Raw genomic sequence first — 24,295 nt, 5'->3', positions numbered from 1 at the left:
ATGTAAGGCAGATCCTTTCTTGACCAATCACAAAGCAGAGTTTGGTGAAAAAAGGCGGTGCTTTGATTAAAAAACCGCAAATCCACGTGTCAAAGGCAAGTAACAACAACACCAGAGGAATGATAAGGAGTACAGAAGGTATTTAAACGGCCAGAACGTCTGGTTATTTTACTTTCTTCACAATGCCAATAACAGCACACAAAACAATAAAAGTATGAAAAGGGTGCATAATCAGGTCTAATAAAAAAATACCTATTTTTTCAACTATAGGTATATTTTTTATATGAGTGTTGCATAGGATCATGCTGACATGTGTTTCATCCATTTGAACATTAACTCCAGCAGATAGAATCAACCTCTTTAACATCCATTTCTGACCAGAACCACGTGGTCCAAAGAGGCTCCGATTAAAAAATGTCTTTTTAAACTCAGCTTGACACACTCAAATTCTTAAAAAGTTGACAAAATTGCAAACGTTTGGTTAGAACAATGCCCCCCCCATAGGCAAGTAAAGCTAATAAAACATCCATTCCTGCTTATAAAACAAAGTATAAACAGAAGTCAGCTTCTTTCAGTGAATACAACAATAGTATCACCAGCCTCATAACTCCTTAAAAAGATACAAAAATATATATCTTCTTAGAAATACATCTGTAGAAAAGCAGGCCACCATTAAACTATGGGCCAAAAATATGTCTCTTCAAACAAACTGAAATTTCAGGAACAAACCCATCAAGTTTGTTTCTCAAATTAAGCTGAAAGCATCTAAACTTAACAATTCTTTAATACACAGTAAAGGATAGTAAGAAAGTAATACTTGTGTGTTGTAAGTGCTTGGGTTTTTTTTTACTCTGAATTCACTTATTTTAAATTCAAAATGAAAACATCCCCAGCAGACTGCAGTCTTTGTCTGAACTGCTGATGCACAACTAAAACAATATTAAGTTTTATCAAAAAATTTCCAGTCCTGTAGTTAATCCACAGCTCACATGGGGAATACTAAGTACGGATGACGTAAATATCCGCTTAAACAAAGCATCCTGCAGGTGGAAATAATCAGTAAAACAGACAGATTTTAGTTAAAGTTAATCTGAAGTATAAATCACAGTCTCTTGTTTTGATCACAGTGATCATGGTACGTTACAGCAGTGATGAGCCAGGTGTATCTGTAAAACATATCCAGTTTCTGCAGGTTCTGGCAGTGCATTGTGGTTTAGCCCTGAGATGATGCTCTGCTCAGATATCCACCTACTGCATGCCCAGGTGCCTTGTAGGAGAGGCCTGACCTGGGCAGCCGGTGACCGGAGAGACTGACAGCCCACGGAAGAGGAGGTCCATGGAGGGCAGGAGGGGCTTTAGAAGACTGACAGGGCAGAAAGCGGAGCCTCCATGGGGGGTAAAGTTGACCTTGTTGGGGTCAGGGCAGGATGGCTGAAGGAGAGGCTCATCCTGACAGGCAGCCCTGGAGGTAAAGAGATGGAGCGTTGGCATGTAACCCAGGATACTTGATAATTAAGGGCTCTCAAACCACAGCTCTGCATGTATAGTTTAATAAATTAAGAATTATTTAGTCCATGAAATGTAAGAATATAGTCAAACATGTCATTCACAAGGTCCCATAAGCCAAGGACGCAGCCCAAGTAAGTGCATTAAAAGGATAACCTTTTCTTTTGTGAGTTTTCGTCGATACTGTGACCGGAGAAAGCGTTTGCTCACTTTGGCATTCTTCTACCAAGATAAGGCAAATTTGCACCATGATAATAAATGAAGCTGTTATTTCTTGTCAGATGGTCTGAGAAACAAATGATAGAAGTGCGTGAATTAAAAGGATAAACATTTTTGTAAGTTTTAACTGATAAAGGGCTACAATAATTATGAATCAATTAATTGATTAGTCTATAAAATAAACAATAGTGTCTTCAAATGTCTTGTTTTGTGCAACAGTTCAAAACCCAAATAGATTCAATTTAGAAATATATAAAAACAGGGAAATTCCCACATTTGAGAAGCTGGAACTAGTGATGTTTGACATATTTACTTGATCAAAATATTTAAATATCATAAAAATAGTCAATGAATTTATTGTCAAGCAAATAATCAACTTTTCGTTTAGCTCTAATTTCAATCGAAATATGTGCCCATACTGGAAAACTGAAATTAAAGAGTTATAGAAATTTGCATCACGTAAACTATATATCCACACATTAACAGTGATCTTCTGCCAACCTATGCTAAAAATACTGGTGTAGATATAGGTCTCAAATTTGTTTTGGTTTGATCTGATCTTGATTTAGAGCTTTAATGATATGCTCTTTTGCTTTCTTGGTACTTAAGGGGGTTTTGGTGGGTTCCCAAAGTAAATGTTTGGCCCCTATTGGCTTACCGGCCGCAGTGACTAGGAAATACATGATCATGTGATCTATGCATAATGCTCTGGTTTGAAAAGGTTTTCACTTACAACGCCTCCTCACACACTCGTACTCGCTCGCAGCCTTCTGGCGGCTCGCGCTGGAAGCCGTGAGTTTTGTTTGGCCGAGGAGCGGAGGAGCAGGGCTGCAACAGAGGAGGATCCAGTGCAAATGAAGGGAGTGATGTGGACGGAGCGGGACACAGCGTCTCACAGTCCACTGGCTCTGCATGACAGAAACAGGACAGAAATACCCAAACTCTTATTAATAATACGAAAATTATACATAGCTTTTTTTTAAACCTCATCATACAGTTTAAAAAGTACATCAAATAAAAGTAGCGATGTCTAACCTGGCTCTCCCATGGGACAGGGAGACAGTGACGGAGACAGAAAAGATGGGTTCAATGGAGAAGGGGAATTTGAAGGAGACACAAGCGATGGATCTAAAGGACAGGGGGACTGAGAAGGCGAGAGGAGGGAAGGATCCAGATCCAGGGGGCCAGGGGAGGGCTCACTCTGAGAGCCACTGCTGCATCTCTGGACAGGGACAGGGGCCCTGTGGCCATCTGGGATATCCAGAATCTGGAATATTCAAGAGAAAACAAGTGAAGGGGTCAGAAACAATACAGGGCAGAGTGTGATAGGCTTTCCTTTCTGGAAGCCAGGGTTTACTAAAATAAAAGGCTAGAAAGTATGTAGATAAAGATGACTTTTTAATTCTTTTTTTTTCACGATTATAATTAAGGTGTTTCATGCCAATAAGCTCATCCTCTTAGGACTGCTAACCTGTGCTATGCAGCTGCTTAGACATTAGGTCAAAATGTAGGCCCCCTGGGTATTATAAAACAGTCTCAGTATCAAAAGTTAGATACAAAAGTAATTATTTACTTTCAATAGTTTACTAATCTTTACCCTAACCCTCAGTGGTTGTAAGCATAGCTCAGTGGCCTAACCTCATGCAGATCCTCAGGTTTCTCAGAAACAAACACCTCTTCCAGCTCCAAGTTGAGGCCTTCAACACTACGTCGCAGTCGTGGAGCGAGTCTGTTCAGGGGTATCAGGGGCAGTGTCTGGAGAAAAAAGTCAAATACATGCTTAATGGTGTGCTTTAAAAGCAATGGTATTTCTTCACTTGTGTAAAATTGTGTTGTGGTTCTGGTTCTATACTGGCTGTGTTTAAATTTTACACTACAAGTGCATAACCACTTGTTTTTTTTAAAATATCAAAAACGGAAATGTCTCTCCCCCAGTATCAGATCAGTGACCAGTCATAAAATGCCTCCAAAAGCAAAAAGAAAACTAATTTTCTACCCTCAATATTCAGTGTTAAACCATCTCTAAAATACATTGGGATGTTCACTGAACTCCTCCTGTTCCGTGTTGGTGTACATGTCAACCAACAACAGTGAACACAACAGCTGTGTGCCTGGCTTTAGTTAATACTGAAATACAGAGAAACATTTTTTTCCATTTCATCATTTTTACAAAATGTGTTTGTATACCGACTGTGTGTGTGTCAGGTTTGTGCATATTTGGATACAAATAGGAGCTAGTACAAGCCAGATCAGCCGCATTGACTATTAGTGCTTTATTTTAATGCTGTTCATTACCTTAATGGATTATAAATCATTTAAATATATATAATATAGACCTGCCCATGTCTGACTGAGCATTTTGCCCCTGTGACAGCATGATATGCTGGTTTCAGAATGTCTTTCTGTGACAGCATGGCAACACAGAGACGTGATGACAGCAGTTCCTAAGAAAAGCACTGCAGTTTTTTATATCCCTGTTACTAAGCGCTTCCCAGTCTGCCTGTTTGTAGACCGTTTTGGCATCAGTAGTCGTCATGAAAACTTTGTTCTTTGTGTCATCAAAAGAAAAAAGAGCAATGGGCTACCTGAGTGATGCCTGCTGCATGACCTGCTGGCAGGGGGTTGTGGGGGAGCTCATATCCTGCTGAGGGAGGGACATGGCGGGAGCGCTTCTGCAACTGGTTCCTCAGCTTGGCCACCTGAGGGCAGAGTAGAAAGAAAAATTATTCAGGAGTCACTACTTTTCATTCTGAAAAGGGAGAGGTTACTCACTTTCCCCTAAAGGGCTGTTAATGCTTCATGCCATCGGTGGGAGGATGCAGAATAAAGAGGGTGAGAAGACCTGATTAATGAACTGCTGTAGTGATAAACAAGTACTTGCCTCCCTCAGGTGCTCTGCACTGCCCCACGATGCTGAGCGCTTGTGTTTGCCGGCACTTTTCCTCCCTCGGGTCTCCTCTGCCCAGGAAGTTGGAGTCTTTGAAAAAAATATTATTACAGTGTGGTGAATAAAGAGTCCAGTGTTTTTCTCACAAACTTTTGGAGGCTTTGGTCAAAAATGGCCTTTTTTTGGCAGCAATTCTGGCCAACCTTTTGGAAGCCTCTTATACTTTCTGTTAAACCCAGTGAACTCCAATCAACAGTACGACTTGAGAGTACAACCCAGAAGTGTAGCCCCACAGCTGTCTTGCGCACCTGCCCCACAACAGCTGTACAGAGGAAGGCGAAGAGAAAACCACCCTGAGCTGCAAAACAGCCCCGCTTCCACACACATTTGAAAACATCCAAACCACAATCATTGTAAAGACTATAAATACAGTGCAAGTATCAGCATTCAACACCTCAGTGCACTTACACACACACACACACACACACACACACACACACACACACTATGACACATACAGTAACCTTATTATTCACAAAGTCACGTACTGTAGAGGAAAAACAACAAAGGCAAACAGAAAACAACTGACTTTTGTACACTTCTTATTTTGTCAATCACAACTCCTTAACGTATCACTTTCACTCATATGACCGTACCGATTTCTTCACATTGACTCGTGATTTTCTACCAGAGGGAGTCTGGTTGACCGCTCCCGGCTGTTGGTTGGGAGCAGACGACTGGCAGTTCATCATCACCAGGTGAAACCCAGGCTGAGTTGAGCCACAGGATCAGATACTCACAGTTCTGGTGCCTCCAGTCAACTGCTTCACACAGCTGCAGACAATGATCCAGTCTCTGGTGTCCATGCCATTCATAAGACAGCTGACATTACACATTCAGCTCTCACTGTAGGGCTCTGCAGTAGGGCTCCGTCATGGTTTTCTGTCCCCAAAATACAACCTGTTATTTAGGTGTCAGCCTCAAAGCTCAGAGAAATACTGGTGCCATCACTGGCTGCAGGAAAACACAAACACCATCTTGTCCTGTTCAGTGGACGTAGTGCATCGCCTGGCTAAATAAGTTAGAACGCGGCATGAGTCGTCATACAGTGACATCGGTGTAGAGTTACAGCTGCCAACCCCCCCAATCATCCAACACCAACAACCCCACCCTGCCCAAAACATGAACATGGGGATCATGGGACACAAACCTATAAAAAGAATCAAGGTAGCAGAACATTTGGTTTCTAGCTTGGACAACTCATTCATGTATACTTAATTCCTGTTAGCAATATGGCCACAATAATAGGAACAGGATTATTTTGACTAACAATTAATCAGTCCGCAAAATGTCAAATCATATTGCTTGTTTAGCTAATCAACAGTCCAAAACCAAATGATATTCAACTTAAAATTTTATAAATTAGAAAAAAGCACACATTTGGAAGGCTGCAGGCAGATAATATTTAGCATTTTTGTACTTGGGTTATTCAAATTCTTGGCAATTCTTTTCTTTCAATCTACAAACTTATTGATTAATTTTAGCATTAAACAGTGGTGTTGTATGAAAGGTTGCCCGCACACATACATATGCACATCTGTAGCACAAAGCTGTCGAATTACAGCATAGTTTAAAAGGGTTAACTACATTTATAATGGTTATTCCGTGTACAGTTTATTATAAATCTTACACATACGTTTGTTATTTGAAAGTATATAGATTTTTTCTTTTGAGTTTGTATAAATGTTAATGGAAGATGTGTGTTTGATAATGTTTGATAAATAGTGGTGTCTTGTAATCGCATGCCTAATGAAGAATGAAAAGTAATGCAGAAGAACTATGGCAGAAGGAGGTGCTGGATGGGGTGGTGTTGGTGTGCATGTGTGTATGTGGTTGAGGAGAGTGCTGGGGGATGGGGTGTCTGTATAATGAGGTCAGAAGGGGTCTGTTCCTCACAATGGAAGCAAAGGGGGTTCGTTCGAGTTTAAATTGTGTCAGGAGACGAAGACGAAGCTGCGGAGCTTGGTGATGTTAGTCGGGGCTTTGTGCACTAGTTAGGAGCAGATACATTTGCGGGGGGGAGCGAGGGAAGAACAGCAGAATTTAAACAAGAACAAAAACGACTATTTCCAGTTGGCTGCCTTCCATCCTCTGCATCAAACTGGAACCACCAGACACCTGCAGAGCCAACATCAGATATCTTGCCTCTATAGAAATCCTTAACATACAAGAAAAGTAAGACAGAGAGAGAACATTTGGTCTCCTGTCTGCTTTTTTCTGCAACATGAAGCAACAGGTTTTATGGGGAAAGTGTTCTTATACCAGTATCAGCACTGGTATAACAGCCTGCCACTCATCTAGACCTGGTTATTACAGTAATTACACCAAGGTATCAACAATAACTTGACAGTGTCATGATATATTAATATATATGAATCACCTGTGTGGCTTTGTCATTGACACAGGTAACAGCCGTGCTCTCTGCCTCTTTGGGCCACTGTCCCTGCAGATAGGGTCTGACGATGGCGTCCAAAGAAAGAGTTCGGCGGATGGTGGGTTTCGGTGGGCGAGCTGTGGTCCTGTCAGCTTTAAAGAACAGAAATAAAACACATTAAAGTCAGTGAGCATGTTGGTGTTGTATAAGCCTCAATACTTGTCTGAACAATGTCTGTCTTGCAGACGTAATAAAAACTCATGCCTGTGTGATCGCGTTTAGCTTGTAGTAACACTGCAGGTGTATAAAAAGCATGCAGTATGCAGAGTTGTGTGTCTGTGTGTGTGTGTGTGTGTGTGTGTGTGTGTGTGTGTGTGTGTGTGTGTGTGTGTGGCTCTTTGTAATCTCTGGCAGGTGTGGACCATGCCTTTGACCTGCAAAGCCATCCAACTATACAACACTGGCAACAGTCGACACATGCTATACAAGTATATCTACCACCAAAAAACACACACGGTATGTTGTCATGTTGCAGGGCAGACAGGATGTATAAATAAACACCACTACATGCAGATGCCACTTGCATGGATACAGTTGAAGGACAACAAAGAGGCTTTGTAAAGCTACTGTGTTAGCGTGAAGCATGCAGCAGAGATCCCACAGGTCAGAGTGCAAAAGGGCGACTGAGTGTCCTAATAACATTATGAGAACAGTGTTCTGTTTCAGGGTTAGCAGCCTTCATTGTTGACTTAACTTTCTCATAGCATGTTGGCATTTTACTTTTTAGACCACAAATCAAGTGAGAAGTACGAGTTGGTTAATAGTTCCCTTTTAATTAAATAAGTATTTCTGAATAATGAATTAAGAACTTATTCATGAAAAAAATGGCTTCATCAACACTTTTTTCATTTCATTTGGCGAGTGCCTGTGACTGATATTATATGCTTTCCTTTAGGGCTGCAACCAACTAACAATATTTGCATTATTGATTAATCTGCTGATTAATTTCTCGATTAACCGATTTTGTCTATAAAATGTCCATCACAGTTTTTCAGAGCCCCAGTTTTTGTCCAAACTCTAAACAAATATTGAATTTACAATGATATAAGACAAAGAAAAGCTGCAGATCTTCACACTGGAGAAGCACATGTTTGACGAAATGACTCAAGCGATTAATGGACTATCAAAAAAGTTGCTGATTAATTTTCTGTCAATTGATTGATCGACTGATCATCTCAGCTCTACTTTCCTTTGTGATAGGCCTACAATGATAAGTGATAGAGAAGGAAATAAAGTTAGTAAATTAAACCCTTGGCCATAAGTAACATAATTTAGATATTGATAATAAACTTTTTTAACAGTGGACCACATGGAAGTGAACGCAGATGTAACCCCCCCCTCTCCTCCTCCTGAGTGTGTATTTACCCGTCTTGACCTCCCTGCAGAGGAGAGTGGAACCCCTCTGGAGCTGGTATGGGACTGTGGCTCTGAGGGGCTGCAGGCTGGGGTTGCTGCACCCCCGAGGCGCTCCTCCACTTCTGCCCGACATCCCCCACTCCGAGTTCCGCTTATGAAAACACTCACACGGCTTTGCTTTTCTTCGTCCCGTCGTTCACTGCAACTCTGCGCGGCGCTAGCTTTCTGTCTGCCCACATTCAGTTCATCCACAGTTATGATTCAAAACTGTGATCGGGCACCCAGCTTGATCTTTCTTTTGTGATGATGATGACCATGATTTTTGTTGCTTACTTTCGGGTCGAAGGAGCTACAGCAGAGACGAGCGGAGTGCAGCTTTGCAGTTTAACGCATCGTAATAAATCGCGCATATTACCCTTCACGTTGCTGTCTGAAGAGAACACCAGCAGAGACCACGCGCTGCTCTCACACACTGCTGTTCGCTTACCATGTATGCAAAGTGACAACACAACAGCCAACAGCTCTGCTCAACCTGAGCAACTCTTGTGCAGTATATGATTCCAAGGCAGGACGATCTGGTTGGTTGCTGCAGAATACTACTGAACACTTATTGGTCATCACATCCATCTGTCTCCTAAAGGACCCCCCCCCCCACCCACACACACACACACACACACACACACACACACACACACACACACACACACACACATATACTCCCAACCATGGGGTCTGTCTGTGTGTGGCTGTATGTGTGGTCCCCAAAGTGTGGTTCAGGGACAACAAAGGTCACTACAGAGGCTAATAGGGTCCAAACTCATAAAATAAACACTTGGAAAATTATATTCAGTTTGATATCATGGCATTGTCATATAGTCTCCCAACAACTAATTTTCCCTATCTAAATAAGCACATTTGTTCATAACACATGCATTCACAGTGAGTTTTTAACTTGCTTATCCTTAATAAAATGTCAGTCTGGGGTCTTTTTTGTACCGTTTACACACTTTAAACAATAGTTTTTGTTTAGATTTGTTATTATTGATGCAACAAAACCACACGAAACAAGAAAAAAAGGCCTCAACTGTTACTGTCAAAGTTACTAAACATAATTAAAATCATACCAAATGTAAAGAGTGCACTGTTTTATAGCCAATAAGTGCAATACAATCTCATCCACATTATTCAATAATACGAATGATGTATATGTTCCTACTAGTTATAGCATATATTATTATTATATATATATTATATATATTATTATTATTATTATAGCATATTCAACTCTAATATTAATGTATAGATATTGTTGACATTATTGCATAATGACCAAAAGGCTTTAAGGTAACTTTTTTTGTATCATGCACCATTTCATTTCAGTTGCATGAATAAAGCGTTCTCACACTATCTGATGCGCTGTTAACTGTGGTGGTCTCTGAAAGGTGGTGTGGCTTTTTATAAATTAGCTACCTATGTTTTTCTCTTTAATACCCTCAGATTGTTCTTAGGAATTAATAAGCAATCTGGGCATTAATGCAATATATTACACCTTATAATCGTAAACCACAAGATGGAGCTAGAGCACATTTGTCCCATGCAACCGGCTGCCCCATCCAACATCTCCATTTGCCTCCCATTCAGAAACCATTTTCTTTAAAATCACGTTTTTGTTTTGGCATCTTCCTGTGTTACTCTCCTACACAAACAGACACACATAATGGAAAAAGATTTATTGCAACACAAAACAAACAAAAATAACCCATTGCATACATATTGAAAGAACATACTGCTGTTGCATTTGATACAATCAGATAAATAAACATGGGGTGGCAGACCTCAGGCACCGTTCAGTCACACCCATAAAACTTACTTCTCAGTGGTGTGAGGACAGTCTGTACAACCCATCCTCTACTTTATATGGACGATCTGTATCTGATCATCACATCTCTCTTTGCAAGTAGCTGCAAGTTTGGTTACATTTTGACATGAAACTTAAAAACAGGCCTACAAACACAGAGGCGACACCATAGGGAAGAACACTGATGTTCAAAAAAAGAGCAAGGTGGCAATACAATTTAAGGAAATAAACAGATGCTTTAGAACATAGGTCTGACAAAAGTTTGCAGAGGAATCACATGATCTTGGATGAAGGGATTCACAGATAGTACAAAGTGGTTGTGAGAGAGAGGAGTCGAGCGGATAAGGCGAGGAGAAGGGAAAGAAGTGACTTCACTCTCATGTGTACAAAAATCCAGAGATGACTTTCCTGTTCTCATGGAGCTGTTGATGGTCTTGGTGGATTATGGGAGCAGGGTTTTAGTCGGGTTTATGGGCAACGCAGCATCACCAGGCAGGCAGACAGGTTGGGGGTTAAAACTCCATTGTTGTTGTTGTTGTTGTTGTTGTTGTTCTGGAGCTCCTAGCTGGGAGTGAGCGCAGGGCTGGGTTCAGTGCTGATGTTGACCAAACACTCGTTGGACTTGAGGCTGGCCAGGGACTTGGAGCTTGGTAAAGAGGCCAGAGAGCCACACAGACCCAGCATGGAGGGAGTGTTGTCTTTTCCTACGGGGACAAAACAGAGAAAAAGCACAATAAAATTGAGCCTCTGATCGTGCATAGTTCAAGCTGCCCACTTGAAACACCATAAACAGCCATCAAGCCTGCCTTTGTATGAGTATGTATGTACATGTGCATGGGTGGCTGCCTCTGAAAGGCTTTTATGCAAATATATTCCTACTCAAGCAGAAATGTTACTTTACTACTGTGTTTTCTATACTGGAGTAAAACAAGTAAAATGTAGCTGATTCAAAATGTTTTGTTCAGTTACTCAGGAATTATTGCATAACATGGCTGACAGATTTACAGTACACTACAGATCCCTGCAGGTTTAAATGTTGCATGAACATGTTGCATGATGAATGTAGTAGCAGTGAAAAGTATTTTTTTACCTGCTGAAGTCCAGGCAGCATCTCCATTCTGTCTCCCATCAGTCCTCTGGGAGTCAGAGTTCAGACTGACTTCAGCAGAAAGTTGCTCCAAACTGTGGAAACTCCTCCTGCATGGACAAAACATCATCATGACACGCATATCTAAAAGTTCTCTACATTAATTGCATCTAAAAGCGTCTGCTAAAAATAGAACCATACTGTTTGTGTAAGTTTACCTGCGGAAAAGCTTGACATCGCCCTGGTTGTTTGTGATGGTGGACCACTGGTTGACTAGCGGGATGGAGAGATCTTTAGCCAGATGGGAGGAATCACAGGGCATGAGGGCAGAGCTGCGTGAAGCACAGAGCACAAATAATTCATTTCAGAAGTAATACTTTTCATTTTAGCAAGCAAATATGTACCTGAACATCGAAGGTGGCAGTTAAATAAATCACTTATCTCTCGTGAACTTCAACGAGACACTTTTTTGTGTCTCATTAATATAACGCTACTTCCTGATGTTGTTACAGCAACCAATAGTGCCCCCAAATTTCAAAATCGACAAAGTTCATAGTTGACTTTAAAACATCAACGGTAAGCTGGGGAGGACATTTTGGGATTTGGGGCTGCTATTGGGTGCTGTAACAATATCAAGTATTGCACCTTTAGGTCTGTTTTTTTTTTTTTATTGTATCTTAAAACAATTCAAATAAGATGTGTCAGAGCAAAATATTGCGTATTACCGTATATGAGTATTGCATCATAAACTGGCATAATCAGAAATTGCATCTGCATAACATTTTTCTTTTCATATTGACTAGTTACATTAACTAGGTTAATAGAGCAATACTTTATTTTCTACTGAGGAAAATAAAGTATTGGTGAATGTATTTCCAAAGGTTTGTGTTTCTCACAGTTGTGCTTGCAGCTCGAGCACGACGGCCTCCAGCTCCTTCTTCTCCTGCTGGGTCTGGACCGTCAGCTCCTCCACCTTGGCTCTCAGACGCTTGTTCTCCGTTTCCACGTTCTTTAGCTGCGACTCCCGCAGACGCACCAGCTCCTCCAGGTAACCCTGCGACATCAAAGTAAATAGACAGGGATTTGTGTGTGTAGAAACCCATAGTGAAAAACAAGATTTTTTAACAGCTTTAACTTGGTTCTAGCAGCTGTTGGTAGTCACCTTCTGGGCATAGACGATCTTAAACCTCTGCTCCATTTTGCGACACTTGTTGCTCCAGCTCTCCTCGTCCGTCACCAAGGGGATGTAGGGATGCTCGGGGACACTTTCCTCGCTGTTACTGCTGTCCACACTGCGACAGTCCTCCTCATCACTCAGGTAGTCGTAGCTACACAGCAGAGAGGGGACAGTGTTGCAGCGTCGCACATGCATAAAAAATGTGACGCTAAAATTGTAGTGACAGGATCAGTCTTACCTCTGAGTGAACTTCAGGTAAGGTGTGTAGTCAATCACAGCTGAGGATTTCCCATCCAGAGTCTCCCCCTTCAAGCAAAAACTGCAGAAAGACGGAAAAAAACTAACTTGCTTTGTGACTGAAAAAGAATTGTGTATATTTTCAGTAAATATCAATTATTGAAATGAAGTATGGAAGTCACATATGCAAACATGTTTGGCTTTATATGTATACAGTGCATGCACTATACTATATATAACGGCTCCTTTTATACTGTATATGTGTCAGACATACTTTCACTTACATAATTGATACAGAAACACATTAAACATGAGAAAGTACATATACATCTTCTTATCACGATGTATTATATGTATATATGAATACATACTACCTGCTAATACTTTAACAGAGTAGAAAAGGAGTTTGAAATATATTGCGACTTCATGTGGAGTACATGAGAAAGATGCCTAAGACAGATATGTTAATATTTATTTGATATAGTCCTATTAAAAAAGTAATAAAAATAGGTTTGAGATACCTCATTTTTTCAGTATAATCTGTTAATCTGTACTATGCTATACTCAAATTCACAATACTACTTCACGACTTTGTAATCCCTAAATATTGGGCAGAGAAAGTTTGAAGACTAACCTACTTAGGATACTTAAAACAGCTAACAAATATATACCACCTACAGTAACTGTTGATTCAAATAAAAGCCTGGGGTGTACTGGTGTACTTATATATTGAAACACTCTGTACATCAGCATCTGCAGTGTATGTCTTCACCTGAAGTCAATGGCACTCAGTCCAATCAGCATGCCAGTCAGGACTTGGGCCTCCTCTCTCAGCATAATGGCTCCATCATCATAGAACCTCCTGTCAGGTGAAGAGGTGGTAATAATCTTTAACTTTCAGATATAATACTGATACAACTGGGATTCTGCCTGCATTTTACGATATATATTTCATGTTAAGCATCATAGCAGACATGTACTTTCCTCTGGTGCATAGACAGGGATGTCTTTTACTTTGAGTGATTAGAATGAACAGACATAGCCACCATGAAAGAGTAGCATTCCTGCAGCAGGGGTCACTTAGAATCAAAAACTAAAATAAACTAAATTGTCTAGATTGTCCCTTTCTGACCTGGTTGTTCTCGTGTCCCTCAGAGCAGTGGACACATATTCAGACAGACGTTTCTCCATCAGCGCCACTCGAATCCATGCACGCCCCTGTAGGACAACGCAAGAAGTGAGTAGGAACAGAAGAGCTTTCTTTGCTGCTCTCTCTTGCAATATCCCACATACACACACATTCAGTCATGCACACAATTCTGCATACAAATGTCCTTGCCTTTGCTCGTGATGTGCTGATGTTCTCTATGTTTTCGATGCTGGCGATGCAGTTGTTCTGCACCTTGCTGCACGCCAGCCGAATATATTCCCAGAAACTGCGCTGTCCATCTGAGCTGAACCAGCTTCCTGAACCTGGTCCAAAAAGATTCAAACACAGCAATGAATCACTTCTGCAAGCAGTACAGCTAACTGAACAATCATACACATTGTTGCCCTTTTGATAAACATTTAATTTTGGTTAACGTCTGCAGTATAATCTATGCTGTAAATATCTATCCCTGTTTTAGAATAAATATTACATATCTGGGTTTTTACTGTCTCATTCATTCATTCCAAGTCATATTAACTGATTTGTACATCTTTTCCTGTGCCATATGTTACCTGCAGTGTTACCTTTGAAGCGGTGGCTGAGGATGTGCTCTAAAATGGCGGCAAAGTTAATAAACTCCTCAGATGAGTCATCTATAGGCTCTGCAGTGTACTTTTCTAGGAGAGTCTTTACAGAGAATCTGAAACAGAAGCACACAGAGAAAGAGGAATTACAAAAACCCAATGCAATGCAATGGAGAAACACTACTTCACAAATGTGAAGGATTTGAACTTTCTGTTGGTTGTGTGCTGCACAAGCCGATGAAATGCAGCCGTGTACTGTACCCATGCAGACAAATGTACTACTGTATTTAAATCCTGCAACAATAGCGGGGAGGCGGTTTTTTTTCTTATTTTGGGAACCACGCCATCTTATCATACTGAGGTCACCCCAATTGTCTTGTGTACTGCACAATGTACCCCTTCAGTGCTTTGGCAGTGTTATCATGAAAACAATACAATTAACCCCCTGTCTTTTCAGCCTTTGTGCATGCTGTGCTTCCAGGTCCCTCTGGGTCTTGTCTCTCTGAGGGACCGGTCAGCATCAAAGAATGATCAAATAATTCCCTCCCCCTCATCTATACACGGTGGTCTGATCTATTTAGGGCATCCGCTGCGGCAGCTTTAGTTTGGCTTTTGACCCTGCTGCACCACAGGCAGTTATGCAGCTTGCATGTTAGGAGCTGGCATCCAGGCACGGGCTCGGGCTGACTGCCTCTGCTTCGATGGGCAACACTAGCATCACCGAGGGCAAGACTGCCCTAGCGGTGGGAAGCACCTCTATAGCCAGGGGAAAGACTACTGTAGCCATGGGCAACTCCTCCATCTTCAGGGGAGTGACCACCACCTCCATGGGAGACTCCACCATCCAAAGGCAAAAGACGACTGTGGCTCTGGGACGGGCAAGCTTCAGCCGGGGAACCACAACCACCTCCTTCCGCAAAGCCTTGATGTCCAAGCGCAAGAACACCTAGATGGAAAGGACCCTTGAAGCCGGGGCTAAGACACCCAAAGCAACCAAGCAGTCCAAAAAAGAATCTAACAATGAGTGGAAAACCTCATTCTTGTCAAGCAAGACCTCCTTCACCAAAGGCAGGTTTTCGATCCTGAGGACTAAGTACGCCATCTCCTGGGGTAAATCATCGATCTTCTGGAGCAGAACCACCATAACTTTGGGCAACACCAGCATAGCGGTGGGCAAAACCTCTGTTACACGAGGGGAGACCACAAGCTCTCTCACCACCCTGACCTTCACCCATGGGACCAAGTCTGTGTCTGTGGTCAAAGCCACCCTCATCAGAGGCAAAGAAACGCACAGCAACATCTACTGGGATTTTCACACATGATTCCTGCACACACTTAAAACAAAAACCCAGGGATTTTTCTATCTAGTCAGTTTTACCAGGTCAGTAGTCAATAAAAAAAAAAGAGCTGCTATGTTTTTTGATCAATGTGTGTACAGGCCAATGTGGCATGACATCATCTGTTACCTGTTTGCGCAAGGTAGATTCCCGAGCAAGAAAGCGCTAAGTGAGTTGCAGATCTAATGGGTTTGCAATCAAGAGTGAGATTTTCCAAAGCCATGCTGAGCGTGTTATGCAAATGTGACAGCGATGAGATGATGGTTTATGGTGTGTCTACTTGGAAGGGAGGGAAACTGTGTGAAACAGCCGTGTGGGATGTATGTGGAGACACTAGAGTGTGTGTTTTTCATCAGCACTGTTCTCCTGTATATTGTGCATGTACAGTCATCACCATGTCTACATCTTTGGTACAAATGTGGTATTTTTGTGCACGCTGATAAGATTGGTTGATTGCCTGCATTTCCATAACTATATGCTGCCATATTTCCACCAGAAAACACAGTTTTGAACTAGAAAACTGTAAAAGCTGGTTGATGTAACAATGCTTATAAAAGTAACATGTCTAAACACTGCTTGGCTTGATTGTTTTGTAAATAGATCTGAGTATATGGGAGATATTCTAGGAGCTAAACGACATAAATAGTGCTATAATGCTATAATGAGTTGCAAATGATCAGTTCAGCAAGAACACAAATGGGTAGCAAACATCAACCGAGGGAATGACACCCATATTTCATACGGAAGGACGACACAAATACAGGAGTGGTGCAATCAAAGCCTCAACTAAATGTGGAAAACATGAACACATTCATCCTTTCCCATTTTAAAATCTGACACTGTGTGACTTATTTCACATATGGTATACTGTATACAGTCGTACACACACAGAGGCTATGTCTTACAATCAGAGGCTATAGGGAACAATGGCTCGGAAGAAAGTGATGTCACCACAGATTGCCCCTTTTGCAACAATGTGTCCTTCAACCGGCCGGTGTCGTCGTGGAGATGGGACAATCACTCCACTGTCCCTGTCCCCCCAGAAAGGCTGTGGCCACCTACGGCTGCCTCTGTCCATTCACAGGGACACATGGGTGGTATGTGGCCTTCCAGAGCCCACGTCGATCATCTCAACGAAGGCATTATGCGACACGGGGGTCGCACTATCCACGCTTAGCATTCTGGTCTGCTCTGGATTGTAGCTGATTTTACTATTACCCCCGAGGGGCAGAGCAGGACGTGCTGCATGAGTGTGCGATGCTTTGCGTTGAGTGAGCCCCGAACCCCGTCGTCGAATCTGGGTCAGGAAGACGAGCTTCTCCTCAATGGGCAACACCAGCTTCACCGAGGGGAAGACGGCCTTAACTCTGGGCAACACCACCATAAAGAGGGGAAAGTCCAAGCTTGCCATGGGGACCTCCTCCATTACCAGGGGAAAGAGCACAACATCTCTGGGCTCCTCCACCATCACCAGCGGAAAGACCAAGATCGCCCTGGGGGGCGCCTCTTTCAGCAGAGGCACCACCACCACCTCTTTTCGGAAAGCCATCTTCCCAAAACGCAAGACGCTCTAGATGAGAGGGGACCTAGGCGTGGGGTGGGGGGACAAAATGTCACAAGAAAGAAGAAGAAAGAAGCACCATCACAGAGAACATTTGGACACCACTACAGCATCTGCACAAGGCCTGTTCCAACTGAGAGCCAAAATGGATGGATTAAATTTACTTTTGGACCTTTGACTTGTTTTTTGGTCATGCCGGATTTATCGAGGAAACAGGTCAGTGGCATCTACATTCTGTCTCGTAATGTTATCTGCAAAGACCAAGTAGGTCAGGTTTCAAGGTATAATAGAACTCCAGCATGTTATGTGCTCTACTCCACCATGACCCAAAATCCACTTGGCAGGTGATGTCAGTTTGCCAGTTAGCACAAATATTGTGTGTTCCCCCATGTGCTCCCCAAAGAGATTGGCTCCTTGACATTACTTTATTAAGTAATTCCAGTAGAAAAGTTGATTTTGTAGAGAATTGTACTAATGACTTAGACTTCTGTCTAAAACTTAACATGAAAAGTGGGTAGTGAAACATAGGGTCAAATCTGGTCATATTTGTGAAGACTTCCAAAGACAGAAACATTTATGAAATCAAGCAATTCCTCATTATACAGAGTGCCAAGCCCTTGGAAAACCACCATGTGTCCCCAGTGGTTCCCTGGGCCCAGTATGGGAACCACTGATTAATGGCTATGTGTTTGTTGATGTGATAGCATTTAAAATCATAACAGAAGAAAGTCAACAGTTGCAAAAGGCCTCTCTGACCTGATAAATTGGCAGCGTTCCCTCAAGAGGAATATTACAGCAGATTATTTTAAATTAACTGAAGTCCTCTGATCTGAAGGGGAATTGCTGGCGTGCCTTAAATGCAAATGAATGGAGTGGAATGGCAACATGCTCTTGGTACGATTTGACACTGAAAAACAACTGCAGGGCCTTCTGACAAGCTTCTTTTGTGCCCACTCTCACTCAGCATGGATCGCCGCCAAGCCCACTCTCAGCTCTCTCTTTAAATGCCCTCTTGTTCTCCTTTCTCACCCCTCTACTGTACTTACACAAGTGTGTTTGATCTGCAGCATCACCTAGGATAACCAAAATGACATTTATCAGCAGTGAAACCTTATCTAAACACACAATGCTTCACATTAACTCTCTTAGCTTTCATTTTATTCTTTTTTCCCTGACTCCTTTCTCCTTCTCCTTCTTTCTGTCTCTCTCTTTAGTCCTGGCATAACCAGCAGGATCAGATGACACAGGCAGACTCCTCACTGGCCGCAGCATTGTGTAACACCAGCCAGTGCTGTTGTTTATCGGCCTGGACTGTCGGGGAGACGTCCTGTCCTGTACTGGATCTGCACAAACAGCCAAGATTAAAAAAATGCATGTGCTTTGATAAATATTAAGACAAGAACGATAATTTGGGCCAAATCCGAATAGACTAAAAGACGTAAAAATGAAACTACAGCAGGGTGTGTCTCTCTCTCACCGGCCCCATCTGTGAATAAGCGTCCGGGCAAAGTGTTTCATGGTCAGAGGAGGTGTAGAGGGATAAGTGTGCAAGATGGACAGTGAGGGTGTTGGGCTGAGAAGCGCTGAGAGTGTAAAGCAGATGTTTGAACCTGACAGGGGGAGTAAAATGAAGAATAAGTGAAAGTGGTGGTGAGAGAGTAGGCTGATCCACAGATGAGAGACGCCCGAATGTTTAGTCAAACCTACAGAAACTTCTGCTGTTATTTCACATACTTGATGGTAAAAATAAGTGTAGCTCAGGAAATCAGTAAAAATGCAAAAGAAGGCTGCACAGAAACTGAACTATGTTATTCCAGACATGCAAAGATTTGTTGACGTTTCCTATCATTCTATAAAAATGGAATTGAGAGACGGAAAGTGGCACCCATTACTATTGTAAAGAATAAAAATAAAAAAAGTAAAGCACAAAGAGCCACCCACTTGCAGATGCATGTCCATGAGATATGAATATGTGGACGAGTTTACTAGCACACAGGACATTTTATTCTCTACTCTTGAGCCACGCCCCGGAAGAGCTCAAACCTCAGCCAAGATGCACCACATCGCCACCCTCCCTCATTCCTTTTCCTCCCCGTTCCTTTTGTTTACAGGAAGCAGCTGAAGGGATAGCGCCTTACATCAAGTCTCACTCATCTTATCTATGTTTTCTTAGGTTCACCGTGTCCACGGCAACATTGTTCCTCCATTCGCGGACGATGGCATGAGAGCTCTTAGCCAGACTAAAGCAACAAAACAGTAAATTTTAGAGAACAGCATGTTGCCTGTAAACAAATTGCCTTGTGACTGTTGATCTTCAATATTTTCTTCAAATAAATTCCCACCGACTGCAGGAAGCCTCAGCCCTGCCATGTAAAGCTAAAAACCTGTTGCTAGTGGCAACAGCACAAAGATACAGTAGATCATGATGACACTGCTGTCACTGTGGACATGATAAATATCACCCAAGTCTCTTCAAAGCAATTAAGACAAACCATCTTTGGATTTTCTGATGCTGTCGGGTAAAAAAACATTGCAGCTAAAATCATTATTGTTTTAATGTATTACCCCTCAGTGTGAAGGCTGGTACAAGCCTCTGCAGGAGTTTTTTTTTTTTTTAACACGACAAGTTTTAACCTGGTGAAAACATTTTGATGAACTCAAAAATGCCTGAATATTCTTCTTAGTTGACATTTTGAAGTTGCAACTTTTTTCACCTGACCGCACCAGTCTCTTTTATTATTTTTTTTCTCTGCCATTATTATTCTTAATTTTAAGTCTTTATTGTAAGGTCTTTAAGTGACACAGGCCTCATGCAGAAACAGTTTCCTGTGGTGGTGCAAATGTTTGATCAGGTTTTCCTTTTACTATACACAAATGTCTATTGCTGTACATATGTGTTGCTATTCAAATGGGCTCATTCTGTTAAGTATACACTGTAAACACAAGGCTCTGAAACATTGAGCAGACCTCTGTGCCTGGTACTTGTGACCCACATTATGCCAGATCACTCAAATACACTTTCTTTTTTTTTTTAAAGAACTGTGATGCCAGTTTGTCTTTGTTAAGACCCCCGGTAACAGACAGGGGAACGTGACAACAAGTGAATTTCTTGACCCCCAAACCTGAACAGAAATAGCCCCCTTCTCTGAAGTCCCAGAAAAAAACATAACTTCATCAAATGACTTGTGAAAATGTTAATCTCTGTGTGTGCTGATTGTATTTTAAACATGTATGATGTGACAGTAAAGGGGAAAGAGGTCAGACTTTATATATACACATACATGTATTGGGGGAAAATAAAAGCTTGGCCTGGTGTACTAATATAGCACTAACGTCAGCTTAGTTACTGTAGCCAGGCAGCAGTTCAAGCTGTGGAAGTAGCTGTGTCTCAGCAGCACGACAGAGCTTGGATCCTGTATCCTGCACCAACGTGATGCCCAGCCTGCTTTAATGCACAGCCAGGGGCCCACTGCTGATTCAGGATCTCTCTCCAATGAGACTGTACAAACACACAACAACCTTTTACTACTTGAATCAACTCTGACCAGAATGGCATCAAGAAGAAAAACATTTATCTTAAAGGTCAGAAACATCATGAATGAGGAGATGCAGATCTGACAGCGACACAGACATGCCTGGAAGAAGTTTCCCTCCAACTGAACCTAATCAATGTCATGTTGTTCATTAGAAAGTGGAAAGAAGCTGTGTAGTAAGCAGTACTGATGAAAAGCAGTTTGAGATATATTTATGTGTCGTCGTGTGTGTTTGTCATTAAAATGCTTACATGATTAAATTGGTCATAGCACGGTCAGGCCAACCTGAAAACAACTGTGTTTTTGTTCCCTCGCTAATCTTTCTCTGTGTTGTGAGTCTTTTGTGAAAACTTCTCTTTCTTTGCAGGCATGCTCTGTGTGATGTTTTGTGTTTTGTTTCACTGTATGTGTCACTAAAATGCAGACAGGACCTTGGACAGAAAGGTACTGGAATAAAAACGCTTGATTGTGTGTCTATTTGAGAGTCCGGACTTTGACTTTGTTTTTTTTTTTACTTTTGACTATGTTCATGAATGAGGCCAAAGACAGTTTGAATTCCTTGAAAATAAAACAGAAAGGAGGTAAGAGCAGGATGTGGATGCATAACGTCACTTTGGCAGAACGCCTGCACACACTTCCCAAATATAATTACGTCCCTGTCTGCAGTACCATTTATGACTATAGTCAATTTGCAATTCAAGACATAAAGCAATGCTATAATACATTTTACGAGAGCACTATAAAAGTATCAAAGTAAAGCTGTAATTTACAAGTCTCTAGTGATACAGACTAAAAGCTATATACAAGCTATCTGAAGATGTCACCTTAAGCTCTAAGAAGATAAATATTTTATAGTATTTTTCGGACGTTTTATATACTAAACCGTTAATCAATGAATCAAAAATAATAATCAGCAGATTAACTGATAATGAAAATAATTTTCACAGTCCCGATATTAAAGACACATTTAAGCCGGAGTGGAGGTATTGTAGCAATATGAATTTAAGACATTGCTATGTACAACACTGAGACAATAATAATAAATATGTGTATTTTCAGAAGTACCATTTGTGACTGCAGTTTATTTGCAGTTTAATAATTGTAGTCATCCTGCAGATAATATCAAGGGGGCATCCTCGAAACAGAACAGCTACTCAGTGTACCTGTTATACTGAATACCTGAATACTATTATTGATTCAAGAGTGATTATCAATGAAAAACATTACATTATTTGACTAAAACACCATAAAACAGGTCATCACTAATATATTATTGAGTCCATCAGGGACAGTTTCATCCAAAAAAGAATATTTATAGAAATACTACAATAGATTTTAAGCGTACTTAATTAAAGACTTCATGCAGGCTATTTAGATCAGGGGTTTCCTATCTGAGGGTCACAAGATGATTTAAGGGATAAGAAGGAAAACTATATATATATATTATTTCTGTCTTTTCTCTAAATGTGTGCTTTTTTTCTTGTGAGGTACTGGATACATTCACATCCTCTGGGCCCCTGAAAAATCATATTCAAAATAAAAACAAAAATCAGTCTTTGGTCAAACTACTCACCAATCATGTTCACATTACGGACTCAATCTCCAATTTGGGGTTACATTTTCATTTTAGGGGGGGGTCACAAGACAAAAAAGGTTGGAAACTACTAATTTAGATCATACTGAGATACACAACAGATGACTTAAAATGTCAACTATGTACATAAAAAAACAACAACATGCCACCACTGTGAAAGAAGCCTCATTACTCGTTGAGTAACATTTGAGCTCTAAATCCAAGAGATGTAATTTACATGAGCAACTGGATACCTCATAAGGTGAGTTCAGGGTCATCGCAGCTCTCTGATGCACATGAGTTTACAGCCTTAACCACTCTGACCAGTGATTTATGAGACTGCACATCGCGGTCCACCAGCATTCGCTGTACTGTGTAGGTTGAGGGACACTGATGGGGGGAGGAGTCCTTGCACTGCTCCCAATGTCCTTGTCCCATTCAGGCACTCAACCTCACTGTGATGGAGGAGGAAACCTGCTGTTGGCTGTTGTATTTTCTGTCCAGCTCTAAAATCAAAATGAGCCTACTAGTCTCATGTTTTATCCTTTGAAGCTGCATCTATCTGTATAGACAGGAATCAAGCAGGTGTCTCAACCTGTTCAAATTAAAAGAGACTTTCCTCTAAGAGGTTTTAGTGATCCTGCATAAACGTGACACCAATGATATGATATTTAGAGCTATGCTACAGCAAAGTGCATCCAGGAAATTCAAAGGACAACATTGAAGATTAAGGGAATATAGGTCTACAGAAGCGGGTGTGATAGCAGGGGTATGTGAAGGTGAAAATGCACCTGACTCCTCTTCATCCCTAGCATTTCTAGAAATATGTCATTTTTTCTGCATTATTTTCCATATATTGTATGTAGCCTACTGCTGTCCGCTGTTTCACCCCAGGAATAAATAAACATCCTCCATTGTGGTCGTCAGATTATTAAAATGATGAACTGAGCAGCATGCAGGGACTGGTAGGCTACTTGTACATAATGCTGTAAATCGACGGAGTCGTGAGGTAAGGCTATACCTGCAAACCGTGATGAGGTTTTTTCGCTCCACACCGACGCTCCGAGCAGACGGCTTTTTCGATGTCAGACCCATAGCCATTGCTGTGTGAATGCAGCCCGACTCCATCCAGCGGCGGCCCCGGGGCCTCTTCGGGATCCGTGCCCAGGCCAGGACCCCTCCCTCCGCGGGCCCTGTGTCCTACAAACACCCGATGTCCTCTTCGGGGAGCCACGGATGCTGCTGCTGCTGGAGGAGGAGGAGGAGGAGGACAGAACAGCGACGACCAGAGATGACTAAATGTATAAGTTCCGGTTAGAACTTTCGAAATAAAATCACCCTCATTCATTTGCGTTTTACTGTGTTGATTGTCGAATAACGATACTTTTATTTCGATCTTTATTTCCGGTTGTATTCAGCGAACGTCATGCACTTGCTTGGCACAGCTGAGATAAGTGATGCCTTCACGTACTTTTGTATAGCCTATTCGTACTAAATTCCTTTCAGGCTAAATACTTCTTCAAAAAACCCTAAAATACATATTTGTTAATTTTTTGTTTACCTACTGTTAGGAAAGTATCATATTAAAAAATACAGAATAAATAAAAAAAATTGTAAAATCGTTGTTATTTATTTTCTATTATAGTTAATTTGTTTATGTTTACTGCACTTGCTTTATATTACAATTCTAGAGCTGCTATGTAGGCTAGACTTCTTGTTTTGCATATATATAATAT

General features: G+C 41.5%; 2 protein-coding genes across 4 annotated transcripts; both read right to left on the bottom strand.

The window, feature by feature from the left end:
• Positions 1-123: 123 nt before the first annotated feature.
• On the bottom strand, positions 124-9,012 carry fam117aa (family with sequence similarity 117 member Aa). Of its 2 annotated transcripts, none has more exons than XM_078270086.1 (8): positions 8,472-9,012; positions 7,053-7,198; positions 4,607-4,702; positions 4,311-4,424; positions 3,364-3,480; positions 2,761-2,992; positions 2,459-2,633; positions 124-1,462 (listed from the first exon to the last, which is right to left on the bottom strand). In XM_078270086.1, the coding sequence occupies exons 1-8, from the start codon at positions 8,593-8,595 to the stop codon at positions 1,249-1,251; spliced, it is 1,218 nt and encodes a 405-aa protein (XP_078126212.1). In that variant the 5' UTR covers positions 8,596-9,012; the 3' UTR covers positions 124-1,248. The 2 variants fall into 2 exon arrangements, with proteins under 2 accessions (XP_078126212.1, XP_078126213.1); XM_078270087.1 differs by lacking the exon at positions 8,472-9,012 and adding an exon at positions 5,269-6,830 and having other exon boundaries at positions 7,053-7,139.
• Positions 9,013-10,177: 1,165 nt separating this feature from the next.
• On the bottom strand, positions 10,178-23,819 carry rundc3aa (RUN domain containing 3Aa). Of its 2 annotated transcripts, none has more exons than XM_078269213.1 (11): positions 23,581-23,819; positions 14,544-14,671; positions 14,161-14,294; positions 13,954-14,039; positions 13,594-13,683; positions 12,823-12,903; positions 12,570-12,735; positions 12,304-12,461; positions 11,626-11,739; positions 11,411-11,517; positions 10,178-11,024 (listed from the first exon to the last, which is right to left on the bottom strand). In XM_078269213.1, the coding sequence occupies exons 1-11, from the start codon at positions 23,685-23,687 to the stop codon at positions 10,882-10,884; spliced, it is 1,314 nt and encodes a 437-aa protein (XP_078125339.1). In that variant the 5' UTR covers positions 23,688-23,819; the 3' UTR covers positions 10,178-10,881. The 2 variants fall into 2 exon arrangements, with proteins under 2 accessions (XP_078125339.1, XP_078125340.1); XM_078269214.1 differs by having other exon boundaries at positions 14,556-14,671.
• Between the last annotated feature and the right edge of the window lie 476 nt (positions 23,820-24,295).

The sequence above is a fragment of the Sander vitreus genome, chromosome 15, assembly GCF_031162955.1.
Source record: "Sander vitreus isolate 19-12246 chromosome 15, sanVit1, whole genome shotgun sequence".
Taxonomy (NCBI): Eukaryota; Metazoa; Chordata; class Actinopteri; order Perciformes; family Percidae; genus Sander; species Sander vitreus.
The sequence above is the reverse complement of the archived record's forward strand: the minus strand, read 5'-3'. Positions and strand labels throughout refer to the sequence as shown.

Excerpts from the sequence above, each read along its gene's own strand:
- fam117aa (XM_078270086.1), bottom strand. The coding sequence starts at position 8,595 with ATGTCGGGCAGAAGTGGAGGAGCGCCTCGGGGGTGCAGCAACCCCAGC. Across the intron at positions 4,425-4,606 it reads GTGCAGAGCACCTGAGGGAG|GTGGCCAAGCTGAGGAACCA; the intron begins GCAAGTACTTGT and ends CTCTGCCCTCAG. Across the intron at positions 2,634-2,760 it reads CTGTCCCATGGGAGAGCCAG|AGCCAGTGGACTGTGAGACG; the intron begins GTTAGACATCGC and ends TCTGTCATGCAG.
- rundc3aa (XM_078269213.1), bottom strand. The coding sequence starts at position 23,687 with ATGGAGTCGGGCTGCATTCACACAGCAATGGCTATGGGTCTGACATCG. Across the intron at positions 14,672-23,580 it reads AACCTCATCACGGTTTGCAG|ATTCTCTGTAAAGACTCTCC; the intron begins GTATAGCCTTAC and ends CTTCTGTTTCAG. Across the intron at positions 14,295-14,543 it reads CTTCAAAGGTAACACTGCAG|GTTCAGGAAGCTGGTTCAGC; the intron begins GTAACATATGGC and ends TTTTTGGACCAG.